This window comes from Python bivittatus, unplaced genomic scaffold (genome assembly GCF_059951505.1).
Source record: "Python bivittatus isolate LINGU-HERP-01145 unplaced genomic scaffold, Pbiv_v1 ctg000080_np1212, whole genome shotgun sequence".
Taxonomy (NCBI): domain Eukaryota; kingdom Metazoa; phylum Chordata; class Lepidosauria; order Squamata; family Pythonidae; genus Python; species Python bivittatus.
Genome location: NW_028277035.1, coordinates 55,157,851 through 55,173,274, shown reverse-complemented (window position 1 = coordinate 55,173,274; position 15,424 = coordinate 55,157,851). Strand labels below are relative to the sequence as shown.

Below are 15,424 nucleotides of genomic sequence, written 5' to 3'. Positions count from 1 at the left end.
AGATAATGTTGGATGCATTACTTGAATGTCTATCCAAATATCCTATTGTGGTAAAAGTAAAGTCTTGAAAAACTTGATGCAGATTTGCAGCTTAAATCAGTCAATAAAACCTTTATGAATTCAGAACTAGCTTCTATATTTTATTGCTTAGTGATTTGGAAACTACAATGGTTCTGAAATTCCATTCCATTTCCATTCATTAAAGCAAACACTTGCAAGAGTTTCCTAATAGGGGTCTTCTATATCTCATCTAGTCTAAGCCCAAGTCTCAGTAACCCTAGGTCCCATTATGGGACATGTGGCCTTGTTCAATAACAATTTAATGTATAGATTTTCTTTCAATGGATGATGATAGTTCTGGCTGTCAGCCCTTTCATAAAAGCATTAGCAGCAATGTCACAATTTGAACCAGAAAAGAATCAAGTAAAACTACCATACTACAATGGTTCTGAAATTCCATTCCATTTCCATTCATTAAAGCAAACACTTGCAAGAGTTTCCTAATAGGGGTCTTCCATATCTCATCTAGAGAATAAATGTGTTGCTGGATTATAGAAAAGTGCTTTAGTATCAGAATAGGAAGATAGATGCATTAAACTTGTGCTCTGGAAGAGTAGTTTATATAGGCTTGTTCTTGGTGAACAGGTCATGTATCTCATCTGGACATTTAGTTTTAATCCAAGTAGCCTAAGCTCCAGCTCCCAAAGAGCAGCAGGAGTTCAATCACTCCATCATTTGTACGCATGAATCACTTTGCAAGTAAGTACAAGCTGAGCTCACACAACTGATGGAATAATCAATTCCCAGAAGGAAACAGTCCCTTGGAAGAAACCTTTGAGAATGCAAGAAAGTGGAAAATGTGTTAGTCTGCTACGTTTTAGCTCTTCCATAAAGACTTGGAAAATTCTGCAAAGGGTCACATTCTCTCAACTTTATATCAAACATACTATGTGAATATTAGAATATACTCCCTTAATGTACCCTGAGCCCCATCTGGTCAGCTGGGGATAACACTCCACCCCGGGCATTTTAAAGGAGGGAAGTGGAAGCCATTAATCCAGGCCCCACACATAGAAGAGATCCTTTCTGAAAGTTAGTTTTGTATTTGAAATGACCAAATGGATTTTCCTTTTTTCATTCAAGGCAAAACTAATCAGTTACAATATAATAGCAAGAGTTACTGCAGGATTTCCGATCTCTTCATGCATTCCCAATTACTGGGCTATTGGCTTCAACAGCAAAATACATGGAGAAAATATACAGATATAGATATAGATGATACACATGTAGATGTAGAGTGCAGCAAGAAGCATGTGTTGAGGGGGTCAGGGGTGGGAGTATTCAAATGAACACTCTGCTCCAAGCTTCTCAAAGTCTTAAAAAGTTCTGACTAGACTGTATCAGCTCATTGAAAAATGAAGGAAGACATCACTGAGTCATGTGTCAGCATAGAGGGATGTAATGTAAAGTCATATATAAATGAATAGGATAAACAGGAAAAGAAATGAAAAAATAAAGTTGTTTATTACAGATGATGTTTTTACAACAAATTATTCTGCTCTCAAAATCAAAACATCACAGATTGGAACTATCCATACATCTCTCCTCCTCCTTACTTGATCCTTCCTTGCTTCCCAGTGTTTCTTTCTGCTCTCTGGTGTAGCCGAAAGCCATCCTGTTATTTACCCAAGCTTTGAGAGCCCATCCCTTCTCTCTTGAATTGGCAACATGGCCAAGCTAGTACTCAGGTATGACTGTTGTCCACACAATCAAGTAGTTATTACTCAGTCATTACTCTGCCTCTACTGCAAAAAGACAGGCTGAGGCTGAGAGAGACACTGAAGACCACACAATGATTGCAGATGAGATCAGATTGCAAACTTTTGGGTAAAACTGCTCAATCTCTTCAGCTGCACTATATTTGCTCTGTAATGGTGCTTCCTTTAGGAGGACTCCATTATTGAAGCCAGGGGGCTAGAGCTGATATAGAGTGCACTACACACCCAATATAGAGTGCATTCCCCGCTTTCCACACCAGTGATTGGGGGCAGGATTTCGGGGCTGGAGGTTCAGAGTTTCTGCCATAGCAGCTTTTCCCTTCTTCCCCCATTCAGTTAAGGTGCATTTTGTTTAGTTCCCCATCAAGGGCCTGGATCTTGAACATCTTTTCCATGGCTCTTCTTCATGCCTCCCAAAACTTGTCCCTGAGCTGCTGCAGCTACTTCCCTTCATCTCCCATCACCTGTAGTTTCTTCCCTTTTTTCCTTTCTTCCCATTCTCCCCCTCCCCTAGCTCCAGCCTCCTCAGGCATGTGGCTTTCTTCTTACAGCTGTCTGATGACCTACCAATTGTTTGATAGGCTGGTAGGTCATCATATCTCAAAAAAGGGAAATGTATTACTATTTTTAGCTGGGGTTCTGAGATGCTCATGTCAGATATCTCCTATAGCCAATACAAAATGGCAATCGTGTTGCAGGGCCCAGTGACCAGATGCCACAGGAGGGGACATCTCTACAGCAGATTTACCCAACCAGTAGAACCTGGGCAGTTCCCAGCCCCTAGCCACATCATCCCCAGGCCTATCACTATGGTGCCCTGGATTGTCCACATGGGAGGCCTTGGGTTGGGATGAGAGAGAAAGCACCATTTTTATACCGGAACTCCTAAAGCTGACTTCAGGCTGCCTAAGAAATGGATTGGCAATGAGATGGACATGGCATCATGAGGATGTGTCCTCTAAAAATGTCAGTGGGGCATCTTCTTTCTGTGCCAAGCAGGATGTGAAGACAAGCCCTAAGTATAAAATAGCAATAGTAAAAGAATTTGTATTTTATATACTGGACAGGTAAAAAAATGGTGATTGCTTAATAATCTAATTTTCAGCCTAAAACACTTTCCTAGTGTATTTTACGTATATTTGTATTTGCTTTTTAACTTCATGCTATGGATGCTGAGGGAGATGCATCAGAACCTCCAGCAGTATTTCTCAATTGCTGTGGAACTGATCATGCCGTGCTTTATCTTTTCCCTAGCCAAGGCAGAATGCCTGAAACATTCTCTCCTTATTTGACCCCCAGGTTGGAACCCCAACTTGTTCAGAATTCTAGAAATGAAGTCCCAACACATTTATTGGTCATTAGGTTGGCGAGTTGGGCTTTAATAAAATTGATATCCATTTTTCCAGTTTATATACCCCTTCTACAATTACTATCTCTGATAAAATTATTGTCTTTTATCATATTCACAGTTCTCTATAGATCAAAACAGGCAGGAAGATCATCAGAAACAATAACAACAAAAACAGAAGTAATATATTTACCGCTGCAATGCTAATTAATCATACTAATTGCAATATTTTTCTATCAAGGACTTATAATTGACCTTTGCTAAATAATTAATTTCAGAGGTTAATTTTATTCCAAGATACCTCTATAGTTTTTTATGCATAAAATCAACTGAATCAATACATGTGAGTGATTAATTCTCTCTCCTCCCCCCTTTAGGTATGAAGAAGCAAGAACCATGGCCAGTTCAAGAAGTGAATGTTCTGGGATGCCGTGGAAATTCATTCAGAGCTGTCCTGCATTTAATGAAGTAGCTAATTCCCCACATATTCCAGCTGCCCATGTTATGATGGTGCTATATAAGGTCCATAGACATTACAGTCTCAGCAGGTGACAGCATCTGGATAGCCTTGTCCAGGCTGGAAAGCTAAGGAGGGCTGGGTTGGGTAGGTACTTGGGTGGGAGAGATTTTTAGGACTGTAGGCTAGATTGGGAGTTTTAAAAACATTCTGGAAGAAGGCAGTGGCAAAACCACTTCCTTATTGTTGCCACAAATACTACTTGACCGAAAAGAAGCATTACCTTTAGCATTGCAAGAAAGTTATAGTAATAGTAAAGATCTCCTTTGAATCAAGGCTGACTCCTGGGGACTACATGGAGAGGTCTACAATCTTGACATTTCCTGGTGGTCTCCTATCCAAGTACTGGTTGGTACTTGGATAGGAGACCACCAGGAAATGTCAAGTCTGTAGACCTATCCCACCTTGCTTTGTTTTTTGAGATCAGCTATATTGGCTATGTTTTGTTTTGGCTATGTTTTGACGAGGATCTGAAATGCTACATCTCCCAAGCTGCCATTTTATTTGCTGTAGTGATAGGATTCCTCTTTCTTCATTCCTGAGAGACCAGGGACTGTAGAAGAGAATAACTGAACTTCAGCTCAGTGCTGGGTTGCTCTGGGGCTGATAGTAACATCTCTCACGCTCCCAAAAGACTGAACAAAGTGAAATATCTTGATGCTACTCCAGAATTATTTAACTTGAAATACAGCTTTTTCATCCTCTTTTTTGTGAAATACAGCCTTTTCTTCTAGGAGTAAACCTGGATAGGTGCCAAAAGAATTGCCAGAGTGGTACTGAGAAAGATAAAGCAGTTTTTGGTTTTCAAATGGAACACGTTTGGGGAGAAACAAGTATCTCTAAAAGATACTGAGTGCCAGATTAGAAAAGGAAATTGGTAATAGGGGAGAAGATTGGTTTGGAAAGCCTGTTTTTCAATATAGTGAAATCACTGAAATAACCAACCAGAAGATAAAACAGGAAAATGGATAACAATCAACTCATTCCCTATTTATTAAATGCTCAGCCAATTTTAATCTGGTGGCTATGACTACTCATAGTGGAAGCAAACACATATTTCTCAAATCAGGGGCATACGAGGGGGGGGTCAATAAAGTCAAATGGTGGCCACATTCACATGATGGAAACCATGCCCCACCTACAATCAAAGCAACACATATAAAAACTTAGGTGGGGCTTCAGTTGTGCAGCTGCCATTTTGACTTTTTTGAACCTTGCCCCATGGACATCCTATGTCAGAGGATTGTTCTTACATTGTAGAGCCTCCAGAGAAAAGACTACTTTGAAGCCAGGAGTGGTTTGATTGCAATAATATAGAGTAAAATAAAGTGAAGAGGATGAATAACACTTGGACTTTTCTTCATTTAGAAATCCGCTCCATGAGGGTTCTCTAAATAAGAACATCTTTTCTCTCCTTGCACAATCTGATGATGGGACAGGAACTTCAGCGGACGGGTGTGCTGAACTCACTGACTGAATCATTGCTGCCCGATTCCAGCACTGCATTCATTAAGAGTCTTGTCAGCAATAGATTGTGGCAGTGGAGCTGACAAGCCGACAGGGTGTTAATTTTAATGAGAACCATTTCTATTTCCCCATGATCATTTTGAAAAGGGTTGAAAGGGTTTGTTCTCCTGCTTGTAGCTATTTTTCAAGCAGCTCTTAAATGTTAAGAAACAAATGTGTTCTATAAATCATCTTATAAGGAAAGATTACCAATTAATCTTTAGAGTTCTAGGGAATAGACCTAGATACCCTTAAAACCACTTTTTAAAAATAAATAATAATTAAACAAAATCTCAAAACGGGTGGTAGAATATGGCATAATTTTAATGCCAAGAGTTTCTTTTGACTCATTTTTCTTATAAGACAATAATTTATCATCATTTAAGAGGCAGGAAGTCAAGATGGCAGCTGCAACTGTGTGACTTTTTTATGGGTCATTCATGCAACACATGTAAAAAACAGGCAGGGCTTCAATTGCACGGTTGCAGATGCCATCTTGACTTTCTTGACCCTGCAGGGTCAGGCAAATATCACCATTAAAACCAATCTGCTTCGTGGAAAACTAGCTGGGCCACTGTTCACTCTTGCACTTCACTTACCTTGTTTTTCCAGCCAAAATCACAGGGCCCCAGTGTCACCCCTGTCATTCCTAATTCTCTTTGAAGCAGCATTACTGAGTGAGATAACTGGTCCATCTAACCAAGTTTGTTTCCATCCCTGCAGCCTCAATGTCTGTTATTGGACTGACCAACATACTTAAACCATGGGTATGGCTAGGACACTTTGCTGGTGCGGTAGTCATAGAGCAAGGATGGGAGAGAAAGATCTGCATCCTTTAAAGGAAGACACCCTCATACAGGAAGCAGCCATCCTCATCTGAATGGCCCTTGTGTTCCAGCAGATAATGATGGAGGCTTGTCTTCTGTGGGGAGCCCTTCCTAAACTCATTTCCTTCCTGAGTTCAGAAACCACTTGTTTTATTTGCTCCATTGGTGCCAGTTAAGAAGCTTCAGTGAGAAGAATCCAGCCTGTATTTAAACTAAAAATAAAATAAAAGGTAAGAAGTATGATTTAATTCTCTTTTAGCTTGCACCTTTCTGTTCTTTTACGTTGCTTATTTTTCATGTTAAATCGCTTAAGATAACCTGCAGCAGGACAGTAACTGGTTATCCATCTCTAAACAGCTAAGACCTGACTTCATGTCATGGCATCCTCTTGAACAGATGCCCCCACAAACCCGGATCACTTTTTTCCTACTGTAAATACTATTGCTCTTGATGGACCCCCAGGCGTGGTTGGAACTCTTGAAAAGCAAGATGGCCCTGGAGAGCCAGTGGAATATCCTGACCAAAGCAGCCTCTGGGTAGAATTCCCAGCCAGCATGCTATCTCCACCCATCCAGAAGGTGTCAAGTTGGGGAAGGCTAGTTTGAGTGTAGACAAGGATGGGGAGATCTGAGTTGAAATCCCATTCAGCCATGAAGCCATCCAATAACTCTACTCCATTCTACTCACAAAGCTAATGCAAATACATTACTTTGCCTGGCTTCTTTTGCCGCCCTTCCTGCATCACTGTTTCCCCCTCTTCCAGCATCCTTTTGTCCCTGTGGTTTCCTTATGACAATGTCCCACTGGGGAGACCTAGGGAAGGCGAGCAATGTATGTATTAAAAAAAATGAAACTCCCTCCAAATTCCCACAAAGAATGGAAACTCATAGCCCCACTTGAATGCTATTGGTTGTCCTGCCCTCTTGTAGCCCTTGCCTACATCCCCAAAAGTTGCTTGTGGCTTTTGGCCATCAGTAGGTTGCTCAGCCCTGGCATAGATAGGCAAATGGAAGCATCTGGCCCCTGAAAATCACTGAGGCCCTCCTGCTTATCCCCATTCATTCAGCATCTCTTTCGGTGTCAGTTGAATGTCTAACAGACAACTGACAGGAATAGTATCCCAATCCTAAATACAGTCAGGTCCAGAAATATTGGGACATCGACACAATTCTAACATCTTTGGCTCTATACACCACCACAATGGATTTGGAATGAAACAAACACAATGTGCGTTAACTGCAGACTGTCAGCTTTAATTTGAGGGTATGTACATCCAACTCAGGTGAACGGTGTAGGAATTACAACAGTTTGCATATGTCCCCCCCACTTGTTAAGGGACCAAAAGTAATGGGACAGAATAATAATCATAAATCAAACTTTCCCTTTTTAATACTTGGTTGCAAATCCGTTGCAGTCAATCACAGCCTGAAGCCTGGAACGCATAGACATCACCAGACGCTGGGTTTCATCCCTGGTGATGCTCTGCCAGGCCTCTTCTGCAACTGTCTTCAGTTCCTGCTTGTTCTTGGGGCATTTTCCCTTCAGTTTTGTCTTCAGCAAGTGAAATGCATGCTCAATGGGATTCAGGTCAGGTGATTGACTTGGCCATTCCATAACATCCCACTTCCGTCCCTTCAAAAACTCTTTGGTTGCTTTTGCAGTATGCTTTGGGTCATTGTCCATCTGTACTGTGAAGCGCCGTCCAATGAGTTCTGCAGCATTTGGCTGAATGTGAGCAGATAATATTGCCCGAAACACTGCAGAATTCATCCTCCTGCTTTTGTCAGCAGTCACATCATCAATAAATACAAGAGAACCAGTTCCATTGGCAGCCATACATGCCCACGCCATGACACTACCACCACCATGCTTCACTGATGAGGTGGTATGCTTAGGATCATGAGCAGTTCCTTTCCTTCTCCATACTCTTCTCTTCCCATTACTCTGGTACAAGTTGATCTTGGTCTCATCTATCCATAGGATGTTGTTCCAGAACTGTGAAGGGTTTTTTAGATGTCATTTGGCAAACTCTAATCTGGCCTTCCTGTTTTTGAGGCTCACCAATGGTTTACATCTTGTGGTGAACCCTCTGTATTCACTCTGGTGAAGTCTTCTTTTGATTGTTGACTTTGACACACATACACCTACCTCCTGGAGAGTGTTCTTGATCTGGCCAACTGTTGTGAAGGGTGTTTTCTTCACCAGGGAAAGGATTCTTCGGTCATCCACCACAGTTGTTTTCTGTTGTCTCCCAGGTCTTTTGGTGTTGCTGAGCTCACCGGTGCATTCCTTCTTTTTGAGAATGTTCCAAACAGTTGTTTTGGCCACGCCTAATGTTCTTGCTATCTCTCTGATGGGTTTGTTTTGTTTCTTCAGCCTAATGATGGCTTGCTTCACTGATAGTGACAGCTCTTTGGATCTCATCTTGAGAGTTGACAGCAACAGATTCCAAATGCAAATAGCACACTTGAAATGAACTCTGGGCCTTTTATCTGCACGTTGTACTTGGGGTACTGAGGGAATATCACACACCTGGCCATGGAACAGCTGAGAAGCCAATTGTCCCATTACTTTTGGTCCCTTAACAAGTGGGAGGCACATATGCAAACTGTTGTAATTCCTACACCGTTCACCTGAGTTGGATGTACATACCCTCAAATTAAAGCTGACAGTCTGCAGTTAACGCACATTGTGTTTGTTTCATTCCAAATCCATTGTGGTGGTGTATAGAGCCAAAGATGTTAGAATTGTGTCGATGTCCCAATATTTCTGGACCTGACTGTATATTACAAAATGAAATTTGGTTTACCCTCACATTATTTAAAAATTAGCAGGTTGGATGGGTTATAATCCAAAAGATAGGAAAATGACTAAGGCTTTAGTCCAATCCCTGTTGAGAGCAAACCTGATTGACCTCAAGGGACTTAACTTCCAAATAGATGTGCAGAGGGCTGCACTCGAAGTGCTGAGTAATCAGGCAATGCAGAGACATGTGTGACCCAACTTTATATTCAGCGCTAATCATTTTAATAAATAACACTTCATGCTAAGACAAGGATTAAGAACTGTGGCCCTTTGGGGAATCTTTCTTGTTTTATCCTGACTGATAAATGCACTTTCAGCACTATCTCTATGTGCTTTAAAAAGTTCTGTACGTGCTACTGCAAGATTCTTAGGGACAATTTAGATGATAAAACTGAACGCTGTAATAGGGCGCTATTGTACTTTGTGTGAAACCTATAAGCCCTTGGGGGATCACTCTAGGCTTCATTAGAAGAAACAGTGTATCAAAGTCCTTCTTCTCCTCTACTTTGCACTTATGAGACCAGTGGCACACCTAGTATATTTGACACCTGGAATGGATCATTTTTAAACACCCCCCTTCCTTCATTGCTGACAGCCAGTTTGTTTGTTTGTTTGTTTGTTTGTTTGTTTATTTTTATTTATTTATTTATTCAATTTATATAGCCGCCCATCTCAGACCAGTGACTTTACCAGTTTGGTAAACGGTTAAGGAGTTAGACTAGAAACCAGGAGACTGTGAATTCTAGTTCTGCCTTAGCCACAAACCCACCTGGGTGATCTTGGGCCAGTCCCTTCTCTTAGTCCTAAGAAGAAGGAACTGACAAGCCACTTCCAAAAAATGCTACCAAGAAAATTGCAGGGGGGCAGTCAAAACTGTCAGATATAATTTTTGCAGACATAATTCTTTTCCTCCATTGCTGCTGCACTGCCATTGACTGTCAAGCAACTGAATGGTGCATGAGCAACGATTCAACTCCACACCTGCCACTAGCCTCCCCATGTCTTTGGCAGCACCCCCAATTGCCTGCACCCTGGGTGGGCTGCTCTCCCCTCCTTGAGACACCACTGGGTGAGACCACACCTGGAATATTGTCTACAATCCTGGCACCAGATTTCCAAAAGAACAAGTCCAGAGGAGGGTGACAAAAATGATACAGGGACTTGAGGACATGCCTTATGAGGACAGGCTGAATGAACTTGGAATGTTAGCCTGGAGAAAAGAAATCCAGGGGGGAGATGATAGTTATTTTCAGCTATGTAGGGAAGAGGGTCAGGAATTACCTCCCATTGCCACAGAAGCCAGGACCAGAAATATTAGGTACAAGTTGTAGCTACCTAGATTTTGCTTAAATACAAGGAAAATGTGATGGCAACAATTGTACAGCAGTGGGACATTCTACCTGTTGTGGGTTCTCCATTTCTGGAAGATTTTAAGAAGAGGCTGGTCAGCACCTCTCGAGGATGGTTCAGCTGGTTTTCTGGCACACAACAGAGGGTTGGACTAGATGAATCTTGTGGTTTCTTCCAACTCCACAGTTCTATGCTTTTATCAATGATAAGCTAATGCACATCCAACATATAGGAGAATAACTATCTGATTGGCATTTATTTGTGCTGCTTTCAATGAGTTGGTCATCCACATTGCACTATAACTACTCAAACACCCATTTAAAACATAAGATCACCTGGCATGTCTATGTTATGCAGAGTGTCATTTCTTAAGAAAAAGAACGCGTACATAAAAGGCACAGAACTCAAAGTCTCAAATGCCTGTGTGTGTGGCTTATTTAGCATTTCATCTCAACTGAATGAATGCATTGATTCCATTGAAAAGAAAAGCATTTATGGTGACATCAGATGATGAAAGATGTATGGATGTTTGATGTACAATGCATCTCTGACGACGCAAGTGGTAGTCATCAGAAAATGAGTGGGTGAGTCAGCTATCAAAGACAGAACAGAAAAAGAAAGAGGAAAGGGGATAATATGAAGAAGAAACATGTTGCAGAGAGAAAGGAAGGGAGAGATCTGTGATTTTTAAAAAAAAATACCTTTGTTTTTTAATAGCAGGATGCTGTGTGTGGATATAGGAAACTATATGTTGTATGGTAGAAAAGCCCTCCTTATCACTTAGCAGTGGGATGCTGACTCCTTGGAGAGCCACCCTAATGCAGTTGGTGACCTGTATGGATTCTGAAAGCTACCAAATGTGGTAAGCTACCAAATGAACACTATGACAAATGATTATCTAAAGCAGTGGTTCTCAACCACAGCAACTTTAAGATGTGTGAACTTGAACTCACAGAATTGGACTCCAACTCCAATTCTGGGAGTTCAGATCCAGACATCTTAAAGTTCCTGAGGTTGAGCACACTGACCTAAAGTAAAGGGGTAAAGCAATGCAAGCGATGAGGTTCCTTATGACTCTCCAGAACCTCTTTAGGGCCCCTCAAGTCATAGCCTCTGCAGAACTCCCCAGAATGGGTATTTGCTTTTTAGACATTTCTGGAGTTGTGGGGGGTAGGGGGTCTTAAGTTTGAATAGACCAGCCTTTCTCAATCTTTTTACCCTGGGGGAACCCTTGAAATAATGTTCAGGTCTCAGGGAACCCCTGTCTAAAAATAGCAAAAAAATACAAAAGCTCCACAATATTGTTCATTTTTAACCTACACAATCTACAATTTACAATGTTTACAAAAACAGCAAAGGTGAGTTGTAGTGCATAAACATTCTCACCACTGTGAACACTAGCATTGGGTGGCATGCAAAATTTTAAAAAAAAAAGTTTTCTTTTTCAATCAAGATCTCTCATAGAACCCTAGTTGAGAAAGGCTAGAATTTACTCTGAATATGGAGTTCATTTATTCAAAGACCAAATATTGTTGTTGAAATAAAAAAGCATCAGCATCCAGAAAAATATGAATACTTATGGCTGCTGAGCAGCCTAATCAAAGTGAAAGGAGAAATATGAGGAGGAGGAGGGGAAGAAGGATCATCTTGGAGACATGGCCAATGGGGAATCAATAGTTTGTTCTCCAGACACTGATCATGACATTTCAGTGATCAGTCAAACTTCTTGCCATGTAGAAGATTATAGCCTGGACTAAGACTACTAAATGGCTTTAACAAGGATTATCTTCTGTGTCCATATTTAACCATACATCTTGGGCAACCTCACTGCCTACCCCTCCTGATGTTCTTGGATATAACTACCATTATTTTGTGCCATGCTGACTGAGGTTGATGGGACCTGGAATTCATCAACATCTGAAGGACTATATGTTTTGCTAAATGAAGAGAATGATATAAATGGGACATTTCTGAATATTACACAACAGCGCTAACCTCTTGCATACCTTGCATTTTCCATTTCTCTGTAATATTCAGAGATACTCAATGCCATATTGTACAGGGGCAATTTGTGAAACATAGTTTTAAGTAATTCCAGGCCTTCTACTAGTTGAACAGGGCAGACATAAGCTCGCATTCTACTCATGCATTATGTTGTATTTTTGTTCCATAGCTACAAGCAGGAACAAGCTAATAATCTCCATGATCAAAGGGCCAATCATGTTGTTGTTCTTAAACACAGCCCAAGCTTGGATTTGCATACTCTGTTCCTGCAAGCCTCTTGATTCCTGGGGTTGGGCAGCAAACTGCAATTTGATGGCACTTAAGGAGATGCCTCTCCTGAACTCAAGCATCAGAATTCTTCATCTGCAAAACAACAATTTGACCACTGTTCCTTTTGGTGCTCTGGACAGTTTGACCAACCTGGAGGAAATTAATTTTTCCAACAACCCTTGGCACTGTGACTGCTCTATTTTATATCTCAAGGAGTGGCTGGAAGACTTCAACAAAAGTTCTCTTGAAAAGGCTACCTGTGCAACTCCAGCTTCTCTAAATAAGAAGGCCTTAAGCCAGCTGAAAGGGAATGAACTGGAAGGATGTAGGAAACCCCTCCCAATCAATTGCCGTGATTTTTTTTGGAGGGACTTTGGTCTGACTTTTTTGGTAATCATTGTCTTAATTTTAGCAGCATGCATTTTGCAATGTTCAAAACAGTTAGTTTTCCAAGCCATCAGAAAGCAGCATTCTTCTGAAATCCCACTGCTATGGTTCCATGACCTGGAAAATCAAAAGACCAAGTGAAATGCTGAAGTGGGCAATACGTCACTGTAAGAATAAAACCACCCATTTAAAGGTCGTATTTTTGCAAACTGAAAGTATCTATAATCACAACTAAATGCCTCTTTTGATGAAGACAACACACTCTTTCTCACACACATACACATGTGTATGTCAATAGTCACTATCATTGGAATTAAACCAAAAATTCTGACAGCTGTGTAAATTGTTTTGCTGTGTAATTGTACTATACTTATTAATACTCCAATATGCATAATTGAAATGTGTTTCCATGCATTGCAGCTTCTGTTGGTATGGCACTCAGCCATATAATCGTTCACAAAGAGAATAAATAATCCTCATCTTACACAAACTTTGTTCAGTGTGGTAGCAACACATATTCTTACATATAAAAAAGTGAAACTACTCACATATTCACTGAATACCAGGACAGAGAATTTAGAACTTTCAGCTTTTACAATCTCACCTGAAAAATGATCTGGATTAGAAAGTTATATTGTATAAATTATGGTTTTGCTAGTAAAATGTTTCATGGCCAAAATATTTAGGATTGGAAAATGGTCTACTTTTTGTAGCATTACAATCCCTATCTATTTAAACATTGGAAGAACCAATCCATTTACTGAAAAGATTATTAGTTTTTTTAGAAGTATGGACACTTAGCTACTCAGCAAATTGATGAGTAAGTTTGGTGGCTGTGTCACAAACACATTCATATTCCCTTCACAGGGTTCTGCTTGGGCCTTTTGTCAAACTCTGTTTCAGGTGCTGCTTTTACTGTGAAATTGCACTGCCATATTCTAGGAAGTATATGGGGATTATACAGTGGTTTTCCATTTGTGATCTTTCTGTATTTTCCCATCACTTATTCTGTCTTCTTGTTTGCTATAAAAACATTAAGGGGAAAAAATGGACAAATTGCACATTTTTTTATTGCTAGCGAATACTGAAAGTGTCCAGAATATGGAAGTACCCAAGGACTTCATTTTGCTTGAAACAACTTTGGCCTTGAATTTATAAGCTATGAGTAGTGCTAGTACATATCTGGTGTGATAACCATTTCAGAATAATGCACCATTGTGCCTCTCATTATTTAATAAGCTGTATATCACTGAAAATTGTGTTGGATTTGTTGATTTAAATGAAGCAAGTTGGTAGTTCACACTCCAATTCTATCAAAGAGTTCCACAACTCTTTCAAAGTTTTCTCTTTATTTTATTCCACAAATATCCTTCAAATTATTGACGAGTTGTTATGCTCAGAAGACACCACTGTCCTAGTGATTTATATTCTATGTGGATGGCATGATGTCTGAATTTAAGGGTTTTCCATCAAATATCAACTCTTCATGCTAGAGAGAGCATGCCAGAAAGAAATGAATTTGCCTGAAATGACAATTAACCAACAAGCATTGGATCAAAATTTAGTCATTGCAACACATTACAATCATGTAATTTAATGTAGTCCTGATGCAAATTGACCATAGATTTAAATGAAACTGCTCTAAGCATGGCAAACTCTGGATTTATCTCAGATTATCATCATCTCCTTAAAATCCAAGCCCCTTTACAAATGATAAAATGTTTTACTTAATTTATTTCATCAACCTGGAATTAATATTCCCAGTTTTCTTGTGGGTTAATTGCCAGAATTCCCAACCAAACTCATCACTGTTGGAAATGTTAGCTGGGAACTCAGGGAAGTAGAGTTCCAGTTGGGAAAGTTTATTATTCTACTGTATTACAGAAAGGGACTAGCCTTGCAAATATTGGAGATCTACCCTCTCAGCAGCCTCTGCAAGCAGAACTAATGGTGAGGAATGGTAAGAGTTGTAATTCTGAAATATCTGGAGGATTGCTCATCCCTTTTTAGAGAGAAAATTGGAGTAAGAACAAGTAAACCAGGCCCAACTGATCCAGTTGGTAGTGCCTGCCTAAGGGACTATTTGTTTGTGATGAATCACTCTAGTTGTTGAGATCTGCAGAAGACCTTTTCTGAAGAGGCTTGGGCTGTCCCAGGTCCTACGTCCTGGCATGCAGGAGAATCTCCCAGGCTATGGAATATGCTGCCTCAGAAGGTACACTTGGCCTCTACTCTCTCAGCTTTCAGAAAACTTGTAAAGACATATCTCTTGCTAGGTTTTTAGCTATTAAATGTTTTTAATACAGGTTGTATTGTTAATTCTAAATTTTAACCATTTATCTTCTGTTTTTGTTTTGAATTCATGCCACAGTAGAGAGGTTGGGTATAAATCTATAAATAAAATAAAATAAAATATACCAACACCTTAAGGTGTGCCCAACAAGCAACTGGCAGCCAAAACAGAACTTTCAATACAGAACCCTGTATCTTACACCAGTTAGCAGTCCTTAGCTGTCACGTTTTACACAAATTGTAACTTATAGACCCTTTTCAATGGTAGTCCTGTGTATAGCCTCATTGCTGGAGTCAAGATGAGATGCATCCAAAGGATGAATAAGCATTGTGCAATCCC

General features: G+C 40.3%; 1 protein-coding gene across 1 annotated transcript; it reads left to right on the top strand.

The window, feature by feature from the left end:
- Nucleotides 1-6,143: 6,143 nt before the first annotated feature.
- On the top strand, nucleotides 6,144-13,408 carry LOC112540598 (platelet glycoprotein IX-like). The gene is made up of 2 exons (XM_025166417.2): nucleotides 6,144-6,206; nucleotides 12,305-13,408. Exon 2 carries the CDS (start codon nucleotides 12,334-12,336, stop codon nucleotides 12,931-12,933), a length of 600 nt encoding a protein of 199 aa, XP_025022185.1. The 5' UTR covers nucleotides 6,144-6,206; nucleotides 12,305-12,333; the 3' UTR covers nucleotides 12,934-13,408.
- Nucleotides 13,409-15,424: the final 2,016 nt, after the last annotated feature.